Source organism: Xenopus laevis, chromosome 4L (genome assembly GCF_017654675.1).
Source record: "Xenopus laevis strain J_2021 chromosome 4L, Xenopus_laevis_v10.1, whole genome shotgun sequence".
Lineage (NCBI taxonomy): Eukaryota > Metazoa > Chordata > Amphibia > Anura > Pipidae > Xenopus > Xenopus laevis.
This window is the reverse complement of record NC_054377.1, coordinates 25,999,619-26,012,675: the sequence shown is the minus strand read 5'-3', so window position 1 is coordinate 26,012,675 and position 13,057 is coordinate 25,999,619. Positions and strand designations below refer to the sequence as shown.

The following is a 13,057-nucleotide window of genomic DNA, read 5'->3' as shown; positions in this document are numbered from 1 at the left end:
TGCCCCCCGCTCTACACACAGTCCGATAAGCTTCCAACTTGGTTTGTCGGCAGCTTTTATCGGCCCTTGTATGGGGGCCTTAAGTCTGCTAGAAAATCATTTAAATATTTATTAAACCCAGTAGGATTGTTTTGCCTTCAATAAAGATTTATTTTATCTTAGTTTGGATCAAGTACAAGGTACTGTTTTATTATTACAGCGATAAAGGAAACAATTCTTTTTAAAATGTTCATTTTATTAAAATTGAGTCTTTGGGAGACAGAGCTTTCTGGATAACCGGTTTCTTGATAACAGATCCCATAAGATAACAGTGGGTACAGCCCTTAGCATGGCCAGTAGTAAAATCTAGTCCATGATGCACAGCATGTTACACAAGTAAAAATCAACATAAGAACGGCACTAATAGACTATAAAACGTTGGGTCATAGTGGGCTGGACCCCAGGTATTTCACATATACAGTATATACAGAATATATGCCCACCATGAAAAGTGCTTATATACACACACACCAGCAACCAGGAAAATGTATCACGTTAACAAAGAAACTGCAATATCCCATGTCAGTTGGCAAGAACTGCCCCTTCACGTGAGGACTCCTAGTAATATTGCTATTATATATTTAGTTAAAAAACTAGATTAATATCTGTCCCTAACAGTTTTGAGTGCCTAAAGTTATGGTTGTAGAACAAGGAGCAATTGCATTGTTTTTGTTTATTTTTTTTATTTCTGCACCCCTCCCCATCCCGCTTGCAAACATGCAGTTCATCTTAATGGCTGAACCCCTCCCTAAAAAATGGTGGCTAGGCCTGGTTGATGTGGTGCAGGCAAATAGTTTTCATATGAATAGTATTGACTGGAGCTGGAATTCCAGTAAGGCCGACTGATTCAGAGGAAGAAATATGATGGAAATGCTGGTGCCTGTTTGCCCAATATATGGCATTTCTCCAGATTACATATGCAATTCATTTCTCGGAATGGGGTCCACTGTGGATTGCCTGTGCAATAATTTCAGAAATGCAGGTTAGAGGTCAGGAGTGTGCATACGTGGTGCTGATTCAGAAAGGGGGAATCAAAAGACCAGTGTGGGCACGTGTAAGCTGAGATGAATGTAGTTCACATTAGAAATACAAGATACTGGTAGTTGGACAGTGTGATTAACGTGATCACACTTTTCATGGGCAGGTGCACTTACTTCCACAGGACACAATTTCCCAAACACAGTTTATGAATAGTTGCACACTGTCAGGTGTGATACACAACTGCAATTCTCTAATACACTCCCCGGGCTTCTACAGTGTCCTCTCCCACTCTCACCCTCAGCCTCCAGTGTCCTCCTAGGGGGCCGCTTAGCACTTCCCATACTTCATGCTCCTTGCCCCAACACCAGTCTTGATAGGTGCTTCTAACAGGATTCTCATATCCTTCACCAGTTTCTCTTCCTATGCCCTACCTATTCACTTATACCCTGACTGGATGGGTACCCTACTCGCTAGGTCACTATACCCACTTACTCCTAGTTGGGATGATGTCAAAAAAGGGGCAGGCGAGCACCTATAACAAAAGAAGCCGGAAGCAGCGACCCACAAAGGAAGTGCTGAGGTTGGCGTGAACCCTCCCGAGCCATGGGTGTTGAGCCAGCACATCACTAGTGGTGGTGGCAATAGGTGGGCCAATCAGATCCTACAGTCTATATTGCATTCTATAACAACATATATTAAAATCCAACTACTGCAATATGTGTGAGATCAGTGAAGGAGTCATAGTTTGAGTATATGTATGTAAAACAGATAATCTCAAATGTTTTGAGGCACTAACATTTTTGCAAGGCCCTAAAAAATATTGCTGTGGGGCCCAGTAATGTGGCCTCTGATGTCACAGTCAGCCCTGCCCTCACATGTCACATGACCCCACTCCCATACGTCAGCCATAGCCCCTTACCATTGCTGCAAGTCCCACCATGTCAAATGTAGCTACTCTAAAGTATTTGCAAAATGATTTTATAGAAGTATTTCAAGCCTTAATAAAAAAAGAGGTGCCTGCAGTGTCTATAATGTATATAAGAAAGTTGAGTTTTCTGCTGTGCTGCAAACATTTGACTAGTTGTTACAAGATTTGAAGTAAAATTAGCATTTTATTTCTCTCCCCTTTTTCTACCTTAATTCATTTCATCATATCCCAGTTTCACTTTACTGAGCCATTCCCTCCTAGGTAATTCTGCACATGTCAAGATATTAGAACTAATTTACAAATGCCCAGAAACTGCAGTGGCATCATTGGAAACTAAGGAATCCAATTCCATTAGAATTCATATATAGATTTTATATAAATATATGGAAAAGACTTCCATTCCTTGTGCCTTGCAAATGACCTTCATTCACTACATTGTTTGCTAATGCTTTGAGGTCACTATGATATGATCGAAACGTTGGAATTTCTATTAAAATCAGTTACTCTGAGCCTGTTGAGTGTGGTATTTTTTAGGTATCTTATATATACAAACACCAACAACCTTGATGATTTGTTGAAAAAATCCGACATTTTGAACACCAACTGTGCTCGGATTTTTTTTTTTCTAAGTATTCCCGTTGAGTGCGGTATTATGTTACTTTATTTACCTTATTACCTGCACATAAATCTATTCATAGCAAATGAATACTATTGTATAAAAATAGTTTTTATTCCAATAAATAAATATATATTTACACAATATATAGTACATGTTGATGCTGAGTAGTTATAGCTGCTCCACACTTTCTGATTTAAAGGATAAATTTGATATGCCCATTTCTACCCCTCTTTCAATCTTCTGGCGCTTACGCCTGCCCCTTTTCCTCAACCAATATCCCAGCATGGCTACGCCCATCATGCCTGCCAGCACTGCAATAGTCACACCTGTCCATAATAATATCATGGATGCCTTAGTGCCGGTTGTATGTATTATTCTACAGGGGCCTGGTTTACCCCATTCCCAGTTTTCTTCCTCTTCATGATCCTCTCCAAAATCTACCTTGCTTCTTCCAGCCTCATTTAAGGCTACTACACACACTCTGTAGGAAGTATCTGGAAGAAGTTTTTCAATGGAGTAAAAGCGATAGGTGGAATTAAGGACTGGTCCACTCTGCATGGGGTTTCCACTAGTTCCATGCAGTACTCTATAGCCACGTACAGTGGACAGGGGAGAACACCATCTCAAACTGACTCCACTTTCATCAGGAACTGATTGCACTAGGCGTGGAGAATCAGGTGGCACTGAAGGTCCATCTATTCCAGGGCACAGACAATGGTATCCTGCAGCTCTTTGTGTTTCTTCACAAGGTTCCTCCAGGTGTTTGCAGCGATCATAGGCACAGGGCTTGAGAGAACCATATGAGGGAGATGTAATCACTTTTGCTTCATTATCATTATAGTCTTTATCTTCATAGTATTCCACACCTATCCCACCATTTATAAACTGGATATGTTCATTGGAACTTCTTTGTCTCCATGTATTATTTGTATCTAGTAATAGAGTAGACTGAATAATACTAACAGTTGAGGCAGTAATTATGTCGATCCCTTTGCCGTTTAGTTCTACGTTCTTCTCTCCATGATTGGGAGGTGCTGTGGTACCTGCAATTGAAATATAGAACGGAAGAAGCAGCAGCAGAACAGGGGAGTGGGACATCTAGATAAGGATGAATAGTGAAAAGAAGGCCATAAAGGAAAGTGTAGTGTAAGAGTTGATAAAAGCGTAGGGGGAAAAAGAGAATAAATAATTATTATGATGTTAATACTAATTAAAATATTCAAAAATGTTACAGTTTTTTTACATTGAGAGATGTGATGATGTGGAATTCTCTCCCTGAATCAGTGGTACAGGCTGATACATTAGATAGCTTTAAGAAGGGGTTGGATGACTTTTTAGAAAGTGAGGGAATACAGGGTTGTGGAAGATAGCTCATAAAACAAGTTTTTTTGGTCCAATTGCAATCTTGGCCTCTGAGGCAAATTAGAGTGGCTTCAATTGCCTTCCTCAGATTCAGTTGCCTTCCTCTGGATCAACTAGCAGTTAGGCAGGTTATATATAGACATAAAAGGTTGAACATGATGGAAGTGTGTCTTTTTTTCAACCTAACTTACTGTTACTCTGTAAAATCGAATAAAGTTTGAGCTGCAGTGCTGGGAAAGTCAAGGTTCTCTTTAACAAAATGAAATCCATATCATTTTACAAAACTGCATCCATACTGAAAGGATGAATAAAGAATTTAAAAAAAAACAACTTTTCTATAAGCTACTCTTGACAATACATACCAGACTGCAAAGGAGGCATATGTACTCAGTACTTGAAGAATTATTGCTACTGCATGCAAAATGCTGGTCATAAAAAGTTAAATAAAACAGGAATGAAATGTATTAATAAAGTGAACTGCTATGGTTTCATCATAAATATTTTCTTACTAAACAGTTACCAAAATCTTGACCCAATTGCAAAAAGTATCACCATCTCATATCTTCTAGTTAGATATCAGGAGAGCCTCTGCCACTTCATTGCTCACATAGCTAAGGACCTACCTGTATTTATTGAATCTAATGTTCCTATCACCCTTTGGTAGAGCTCAAGTTAAAGCCTCCTGTTTGGTACTCCTGTATTTGTGTTCCTGGAGTACCTCTTATTGGTCTCTCACCTTGACTGATACTTTATTCATTGGAAAGCTTTCTCAGATTTCTCACTTACTCTCGACCCACAATTGATGTGGGCTACCCTAATATTATGCAATCATCCTGCGGCAGGGAGTTGGTCAGTCTTAGGTAAAAAAGCAACGTGACTGCAGATGGAACCAGTCCTGGATTGGGATATGAAATAGGCCCTGGCATTTTAAGTACAAAGAGGCCCAAACAGTCCCCCACCAGCCCAATAAATAGTGACTGTCTATGGCACCTTACAGCAGCCCCTCTGGCAGGGCCAGAACTATGGGTAGGCAGAAGAGTGCTGGATAGCTACCTCTAAAATTGACTTCTACTTAGCTCTAGTTCTTACCCCTCAGTCTTACTCCCCTTCCTTTCCTCTGTCACCCACCCCTCCGTCCTTCTTCCCTCTCCTCTCATTCCCTTCCCCTCCGTCCCTCTCCCCTCCCTCCCTTCCCCTCTGTCGCTCTCCCCTCCCTCCCTTCCTTTGCTCTCCCCTCCCTACTGTCACCCTCCCCTCCATCGCTCTCCCCTCCATCCTGTCACCCTCCCCTCCATCGCTCTCCCTCCACTCCCCTGTGTTGCTCCCCTCTAGGCCGCTCTCCCCTCCATCGCGTTTGCAAGCATTTGGCCAGCTGGGTTGCCTAGGGCAACCGGCTGGCCTGGCCCAGCCCTGCCCTCTGGCATTTGCCAGAATCCACAGATTGCTAGTCTGTGCCTTTATGGAACTGTATAACAGCATTCCTTGCACTTATATTAGTGTGATTATAACAGACATAATATTAGAAATACAAGGGTATGGAAATTACCTAAATTCCCATTGTCTGTTTCATTCCAAGTGCTATATCCTTATCTGAAAATAGTTTTTCCGTTATGGCTTTTGGGGCAGTTCTTCAGTATGTGTTATAATAATGTTTCATTGAACACAATGCTTTGTATTGAGAATTGACTGCATCTAGAATTTGAAAATTCCAGAAAATAAATAAATAGCAAGTCAAATCAGTTTCCTGTGTACTATGCCAGGGTCTATTTTGAATCTCTGTCCGGATTTTCCCAATACCACAATGAAGTAAAAAGAGGTAATGACATGTTATGAGGAAATTACATGTTATGAGGCAATGAGCTCTGGCAGGTTTGCTGGTAACTTGCTGTTCCTCCACTCCGCTCTGTTCTTTTTCCAGCAGTAATTTAATCATATAAATGTAATAAATATAATATTCATATAATGGACCCAATATTCCATTATCTTCTTAAAGGGATAGTACACCTTTCAGGTAACTTTAAATATATTAGAGTTGTCCAATTCATAGCAATTTCATAGAGATTTTGCATTTGGTCTTTGTTATTGATATTTTAGAGTTTTTTTAGTTATTTGCCTTGCTCTTTTCAGAGAGGGGAAAGTGGCAGAGGGGAGGGCAGAGCAGCAAAGGGAAGCGCCCTAGGCAGGTGCCTCTTATGCCTACCCCTAGTTCCAGCCCTCGTAAGACTACAAATGTATTGTTATTGCTGCTTTTTATTACTCATCTTTCTAGCCAGACCCTCTCCTATTCATATTCCAGGCTCAATGCATGGTTGCTAGGGTCATTTGGACCATAGAAACTAGGGATGCACCGAATCCACTATTTTGGATTCGGCCGAATACCGAACCGAATCCGAACCCTAATTTGCATATGCTAATTAGGGGTGGGAATGGGAAAACGTTTTTTACTTCCTTGTTTTGTGACAAAAAGTTACCCAATTTCCTTCTCCGCCCCTAATTTGCATATGCAAATTAGGATTCGGATTCAGTTTGGCTGGTCAGAAGGATTCGGCCGAATCCGAATCCTGCTGAAAAAGGCCAAATCCTGGCCGAATCCCGAACCGAATCCTGGATTCGTTGCATCCCTAATAGAAACCAGATTAAAATTAGAAACTGGAGAGCTGCTGAATAAAAAGCTTAATAACTCAAATACCACAAATTATTAAAAATGAAAAACAATTGCACATTGTCTCAGAATATCACTCTCTACATCATACTAAAAGTTAATTCAAAGATGAACACCCCTTAAAGAGGTTTTCCAGCCATCCACTTCATATCAGCTATTACAGGGTACTATGAGCAATTTAGTACCAATTTCATACAAGTAACAAGAGCCCAATGTTTACAGTTTACAGTTTAGATACAGAATTCCAACCTTTGGACCTGCTGGCTGATGTTGCCTTCTGGGAGTTGTAGTATAACAACAGCTGGAGAACTGCTGGCTGGGGATTTCATGCTCACATCATTATAAATGCTAGCTGAGAGTTTAATATGTAACAGATGTATCGCTGTTGCTAGATTTATAGTTCAGTGTCCAGAGTAATAATGATGAGATGTTACTGGACAAAAAGTAATTATATTTTCGGGGGGGGGGAGGTTACACAACTATATAACTATGGCACATCAGTTATGAGCCAACTGAGCTGTCTGTATTCTTCCTTTATAGTTACACACCCTGGTAGTGACATGATGTCTTTAGGATTATAGCAAGATTATTTACAGGACATTATAAACATTACTCATGTACTATAAACACAATTCCTTACCTTGCTACGGTGCTTTGGATCAGTTGGTTCCGTTCCTTCTTTTCTAGCTGTCTTTTATTTGAAAGTCACTTTCTTCCTTTTTACACTTTATGCTTGAGCTTGAGGATTTTTTATTCATTTCTGGTGGGGCCTTGTGGTCACGTCTGCTTCATGGACTCTAAATGTCTTACCCCCCCTTTTTATGCCTCTTATATCAGCTTGGTCTGTGATGTCAGTCTGCCTGAGATCGCACAAGGCTGCCCCAATATGTGGGTGTGGAAAGCGCAGTAGACACTGGGATTTGATATACAAAGCTGGGTGGAAGAACAAGATGAACATGAAAACTTGGAAACTATGAGGGGGTGAAGGTGGAAGGAATGTGGCTTCAGTAAATATGAATCCCAGATGTGTATGAAGTTGTGGGAAAGTCACTGAGGCATTGAGACTTGCATGTTTAGCAGATGTCTTTATAAACTGTATGAATATTACATTTATAAATACAGTAAATCAAGCTGTTAATTGTGGTATGTTACTCTGATTTTGGAATAAAAATGGGGATTAATATATTTTATCTCAGCTGTATAGTTTGCAATGAATTTTTACTTTGGCACTAACTAGAATTTTACCTAAATTTTACCTAAATATTACCTAGAATATCAAGTCTTTACAAGCTACAAACTATCAGCAAAGTGCTTATGTATGAGATGTACAAAGGGACCATTAGCAATATGGGCATCAAAACTGGCAGTGCAGGGAACTGGAAGTTCTTGTGATGGGGTAAATACAGATTATACTATGCATACAACAACATTAACCATTAACATTATTAATCACCCCCACTTTGTGCATAATGAAATATAGACTGGCATTGTTCCTTCTAATTTCACCTGGGCTGTGTACGCACTTTTTAAAACCATGTGCAGAGTCAGATTAAGTTTAAAATGTCTTTATGTGAACAACAATTTTAGTGTGTTGGGCACTAAAATAGGATAGGCCAATAGGATAGGGAGCCAGAAGCACACCCCTTGGTTTCATGTGCCCCAACCACCCCCTTTCCCTTGTCAGCTATACTGCAGCATCCTCGGACCCCACTTGTCTTCTCTTTCTCCCCCACTACGCTTTCTACTCAAGAAATACCTGCTACCATCATATGCCAGAGACAGCTAGGGTTGCCACCGGTATTCTACCGGCCTTGCCGGCAAAACATCCGCCCAGGCCAGGGCCGGTATTACAAATTTACCAGCAATGTATATCTGTAATGCCCTTTAATGTAGCCATTGGCCTGCCCACCTAAGCCTAGAACTTACCCTTCCATGATCTCCACCTTGTAGATCCCTGGCTGCGACATAGCCACGTCCCTTTTGACATCATCCACCCCTTGTGACATAATGATCCGCCCTGCCTCTGGCCAAGTCAGTAAAAATTTGTGCGAAAAGTGGCAACCTTAGAGACAGGTTAGGTATAATAATGTAAATGGTAGGCAGAATAACACATGAAATGTTTATTTGGTTCACAAAATGTAAAAAAAATCAGCCATACCAAAATGACAGAGGCACCTCAGTGCTTCCTGGCCCCAGGCCCGGATTCATGGCTAGGCCACAAAGGCCTGGGCCTAGGACAGCAAAATATTAGTGGTGGCGTGCTGCCCGGCTCAAGCAGGGGGAGGTAGTGTGGGCGAGCACTAGAACCGAGAGGCCTAGGGGTGCCCTGCATGGCCCCTGAGCTCCTTCCTTCTACAGATTTTCACATCATCACTTCATCAGAGGAGCACCCCACTACTGTTGTGCCATAGGCACTTGCCACTTCTGCCTACCCCTAGTTCTGGCCAGGCCACTTCTGCCATGAGACAAGGTGAGAACCTTGCCTCAGTCGGCAGTGAGCGGCAAGTTACCAGGGGTAACTTTAAGAGCCAAATTTCCGTTATTTAAAATGGAAAATCTGTTCTGCTAGTGCAGAGAGTGCTATTGCATCCCCCCTTTGTCCCGCTCAGCATCCCTGGTTCTGGCACTGGTGCCGGCCTCAAAATGTGTGTGCACATACACTGGTGCAGAGCTTAGAGGGACATGATGGCTAGCTAAGAATTATAGCTCTCCCAACTGCCTTTTGTATTTTTGTTCATTGGGTTGATTTGTTTTCTGATGAACCCAAGATTTTGTCTATTCTAATGCACAGGGCCCAACTGTACTCTCTGCACTAGCAATACAGCCCCCCTTGACCTACTCTGAAGTTCTGAAATGCAGCCTTGGAAAGGCCGCCAGGTGGTGTACCATACAAAAGTCATGTATTTTCCACATTCATGCTGCTGTCTGGTGCTCTTTGCCGTGAGGTGGAGAAAGTATGGGGGATTGAATGAGTGGCTCTAAAAACAATCCCCCTACTTCCCCCTGGAGTGCTGCAGAGGGAACCTATGATCTGTAATAGTGTTGCATGGGTCCAACCAGAAAACCCATGGTACACTCTGTTTTGCTCATGGGGGTTCTGGTCAGTGGAATGGCCAGAACTCTGTTTACAAACCCACCAAGTGGCATAACTACTGGTGGGCAAACAGCAAATTATTTATAGGGTTCCCAACATATACAGAGTGTCCTGTTTTACCAATATATGTTGACATTGCTCTTTATTTGGTCCTCATGGGGTCCCCTATACCTCCTGGGCCTCCCTGCAGCCGCAGGGTCTGCTTCCTCTGTAGTTACACCCCTCCCCCCACCCCCAAACAAATTCAGGTGGGTAGATGGGAGAGTTGGACACAGGTCAACTTTTTGACAACACTTGCATCACGAGCGCTATGGTATTCGAAAATTGGAAAATTTATTAAACATCATTTACAGTCTTTTTTGAATTGTAATAAATGCATACCTCCCATTTTCAAAATAGAGGGAGGGACAAAAAAATTTGCTGCACTCCACGCTGTGAATTTTTTTGACTACACCCATGTTATGACCATACACCCTAATTCCCCTGTCCATTTTACAAAATTTGGCAGGTTATGGAAAGTTTGAACACATTTCTGGGGGTTTTAGGGTCAGGTTTTAGGTGTTATTACAGGTTTGCTAATGAAGGTGAATTGCCCTTTAAGCTGTAAGTCACAGTTCCCCCAAGAGACCTGCTTATTTTATATATTAACAAATGTATATAATTGCAGCTGCCACATATTCTGTGCTCTGCCTTAGAGACTTTGTATCTTTTTCTGGTTGTTCAGTGCAGGGGATCAAAGAGAAAGTCGGGACTGCGGGTTGAGCTGTCAAAATCAGGTCCCGTGAAAAATGTAGTTGGGAACTTTGACAGTTCCCCTTTAAAATGGTTGCATGCAAGTCTAAAGCCGATGGTGATGTGTGAGTAGATAGCGTGTCAAGAAATGGCAAGTTCATCCAGAGAGCTAGGAAGAAATGTGATTGCAAAATATAAACGATATTGGTTTCCTGGAGGAACAGTGTATGTGTATCTAAGATTAACTGCAGATGGTTTTCATGTCTTATCTCTGGCACTCTGCAAATGATTAGTTGGTGAATTATTTCACTTCCAACCTGATTGCTCTAGTCAATCATTCTAGAAAACAGACAGTATTTTGAATTATAGCTAAGCATTGCATATATTATATCTGCACCCAGGGCCTTGGAACCTAAGAGGACCCCTCATATCCAGAAACGTATCTACATGGTACCAGGCCACCCCACAAAAATATCTTCATTGAGGCCTGGAGGGTGGCACACCTACCCACTCGCTAGGATTGGCTGGGGAGGGAGATTTCAATGCAGCCAGGTCTAGGCCCACATGTCCCCCATGATTGCAGGGTCTACTTCCTTACACCAATGTTAAGATCAGAAACAAGGGTATTACAAAGAGGCTAGTTCACAATGCCACATGTGGGAAATGAGGAATACCAGAGAAGCAGGTGCTGAGTTGTTTCAAGTATCACCTAAACGTTTTGCATTCATTCAGGGCTGTATGCCATATGAGTTTGCAGGGAGAGACAACAACCCCTGGTCTATCCTTCTAAAATGTAATTAACTTCCCCTTTATCTGCAGCTCCCAGCATCTCATTGACTGTTTGAAATTTAACTAAAAGTTAAAAAAAAATTCTTTATACTTTTTTGGGTTGGGCTTCAATCAAGTGTTTTTTATCGTAACAAAATACCTGTGGCCACTGACAGCATTTTTTTTCTATTTGCCTGGAATGTGGTACAAATATAGGGACACACAGTGACGTAACTGCTAGGTGTGCGTGGATGCCATTACACCCCTTTGGGGCCTGCTGGAGCTGCGGCAAACAGGGCCAGAACTAGAGGTAGGCATAAGAGGCAGGTGTCTAGGGTGAAGCAGCAGGGGGGTACCAGGCACTCAACTCTTCTGCCTACCCCTAGTTCCAGCCTTGTTTGCCGCAGCTCCAGCAGGCCCCAAAGGGTTGTAATGGCCCTGTTCTGATTCTGAACCCTTGTCCCCTCACCGCTTGCCTGATTTAATATGCGCACCAGGTTGACAGTGTGCATACTCACTTATACGTGCATGCACGGTGGGCAGGTCGGGTGTGCACAAGGTGGGGGCAGGTCAGGTCGCCTAGGGCTCCTAGGGCATTGGTTTGCCTAGAGCCAGCTTGGCCCGCCCCTGGTGGCAAGTCATATCACAGGTGGCAGGGCAGAGGGGAAATTTATAGTGCACAATTCTGCACCCAGGACCACCCTGTGGCTAGTTATTCCTAGGGTTGCCACCTATCGGGGCTGTGTGTGCCTGTGACTTTGTGGGGCAGTTCACTGACATCATGGAACAGCTTGCAATGTGGTTATCGTTATCGGAGATTGCCCAATTGCTGCATCAATCTAGAAGAATCCTGCCCAGTTCTCCTAATTTGGAAAACGGGCAGGTAGTTTTGACCTGGGCAGACCTTCCAAGAACCACTGGGTGGCGCAAGGTGCTTTACGTGAAGAAGAAATGAGCACTAATGGACAGTACACATCACACCAGCATTGTACCTTTAACCATCAGATTAAAATCTTTGTGCTGTCAATTAGCACCAGATCCATGCACCTGTGCCAGGAAAAACAGTAAAATTGTGCACACAAAATACATGGCACCTTTCATACTTTGCACCTTACCCTCTAGTTGTAAACAAGCCTTTAGATATATGCTAAACTTGCTTCATCTTGTGGTAGTTTACAGTCCAGTAGTGGTTTTTCTATTTCTGCCCTCTCCAGTCTCTCGTTTAAACCACTGCCTAGTTGATAAGATAAACTGCACCGTAGCAAGCAGGCAACTAAATAGCAAAAAAGTAGAGGGTTTTGTCAGAAAGTAACAGTGTCCCTTTAAACCATATTATCGAAAGGAAATATTTCCATCATTCAGGATGTGGCCCTTGGGTGCTTGTATGGTAAATAAAAAACACACTGAAAAAAAGAATCTCCCCCCCCCAACATTGATAAATTCAGTGGTGAAGCTGAAGAGGAGGAGGTGTACTTCACTGCACACAGGCAGTAAAGCAGGACTGGCTGCACATGTGCCAATCATCAGGGAAGGGGGGCGGGCTGATGTCTGGTACCTAACGCAGCGCTGGACTTAAATACAGTCCTGAATCAATAGGCATTTTGAGTGATTTATATTGTAATTAGGAACGGGAGCACAAGGGGACAATTATAATAGGCTTAATACCAAATGCACTGCATTATCGCTGCACAACTATTTGGCATCCACGAGCCTTCGTCCAGTGTGGAAGGCTTGCCTTTTTTGAATTACCGGAGGTTGAGCTATAGATATTTCACAAGTCACATTATTCTCTTGCTTCAGTAGACCAACACAATCTAGAAGAGACAGCACTTGTGGAAAAATAGAAGTTTATTACAATAAATAAATAATAAA

At 42.3% G+C, this 13,057-nt stretch overlaps 1 protein-coding gene across 1 annotated transcript; it reads right to left on the bottom strand.

Annotated features, from left to right (window-relative positions):
• Nucleotides 1-2,680: 2,680 nt before the first annotated feature.
• On the bottom strand, nt 2,681-7,547 carry LOC108713619 (LRRN4 C-terminal-like protein). Its single transcript, XM_018257159.2, has 2 exons — nt 7,232-7,547; nt 2,681-3,665 (listed from the first exon to the last, which is right to left on the bottom strand). The coding sequence occupies exon 2, from the start codon at nt 3,663-3,665 to the stop codon at nt 2,736-2,738; it is 930 nt and encodes a 309-aa protein (XP_018112648.1). The 5' UTR covers nt 7,232-7,547; the 3' UTR covers nt 2,681-2,735.
• Nucleotides 7,548-13,057: the final 5,510 nt, after the last annotated feature.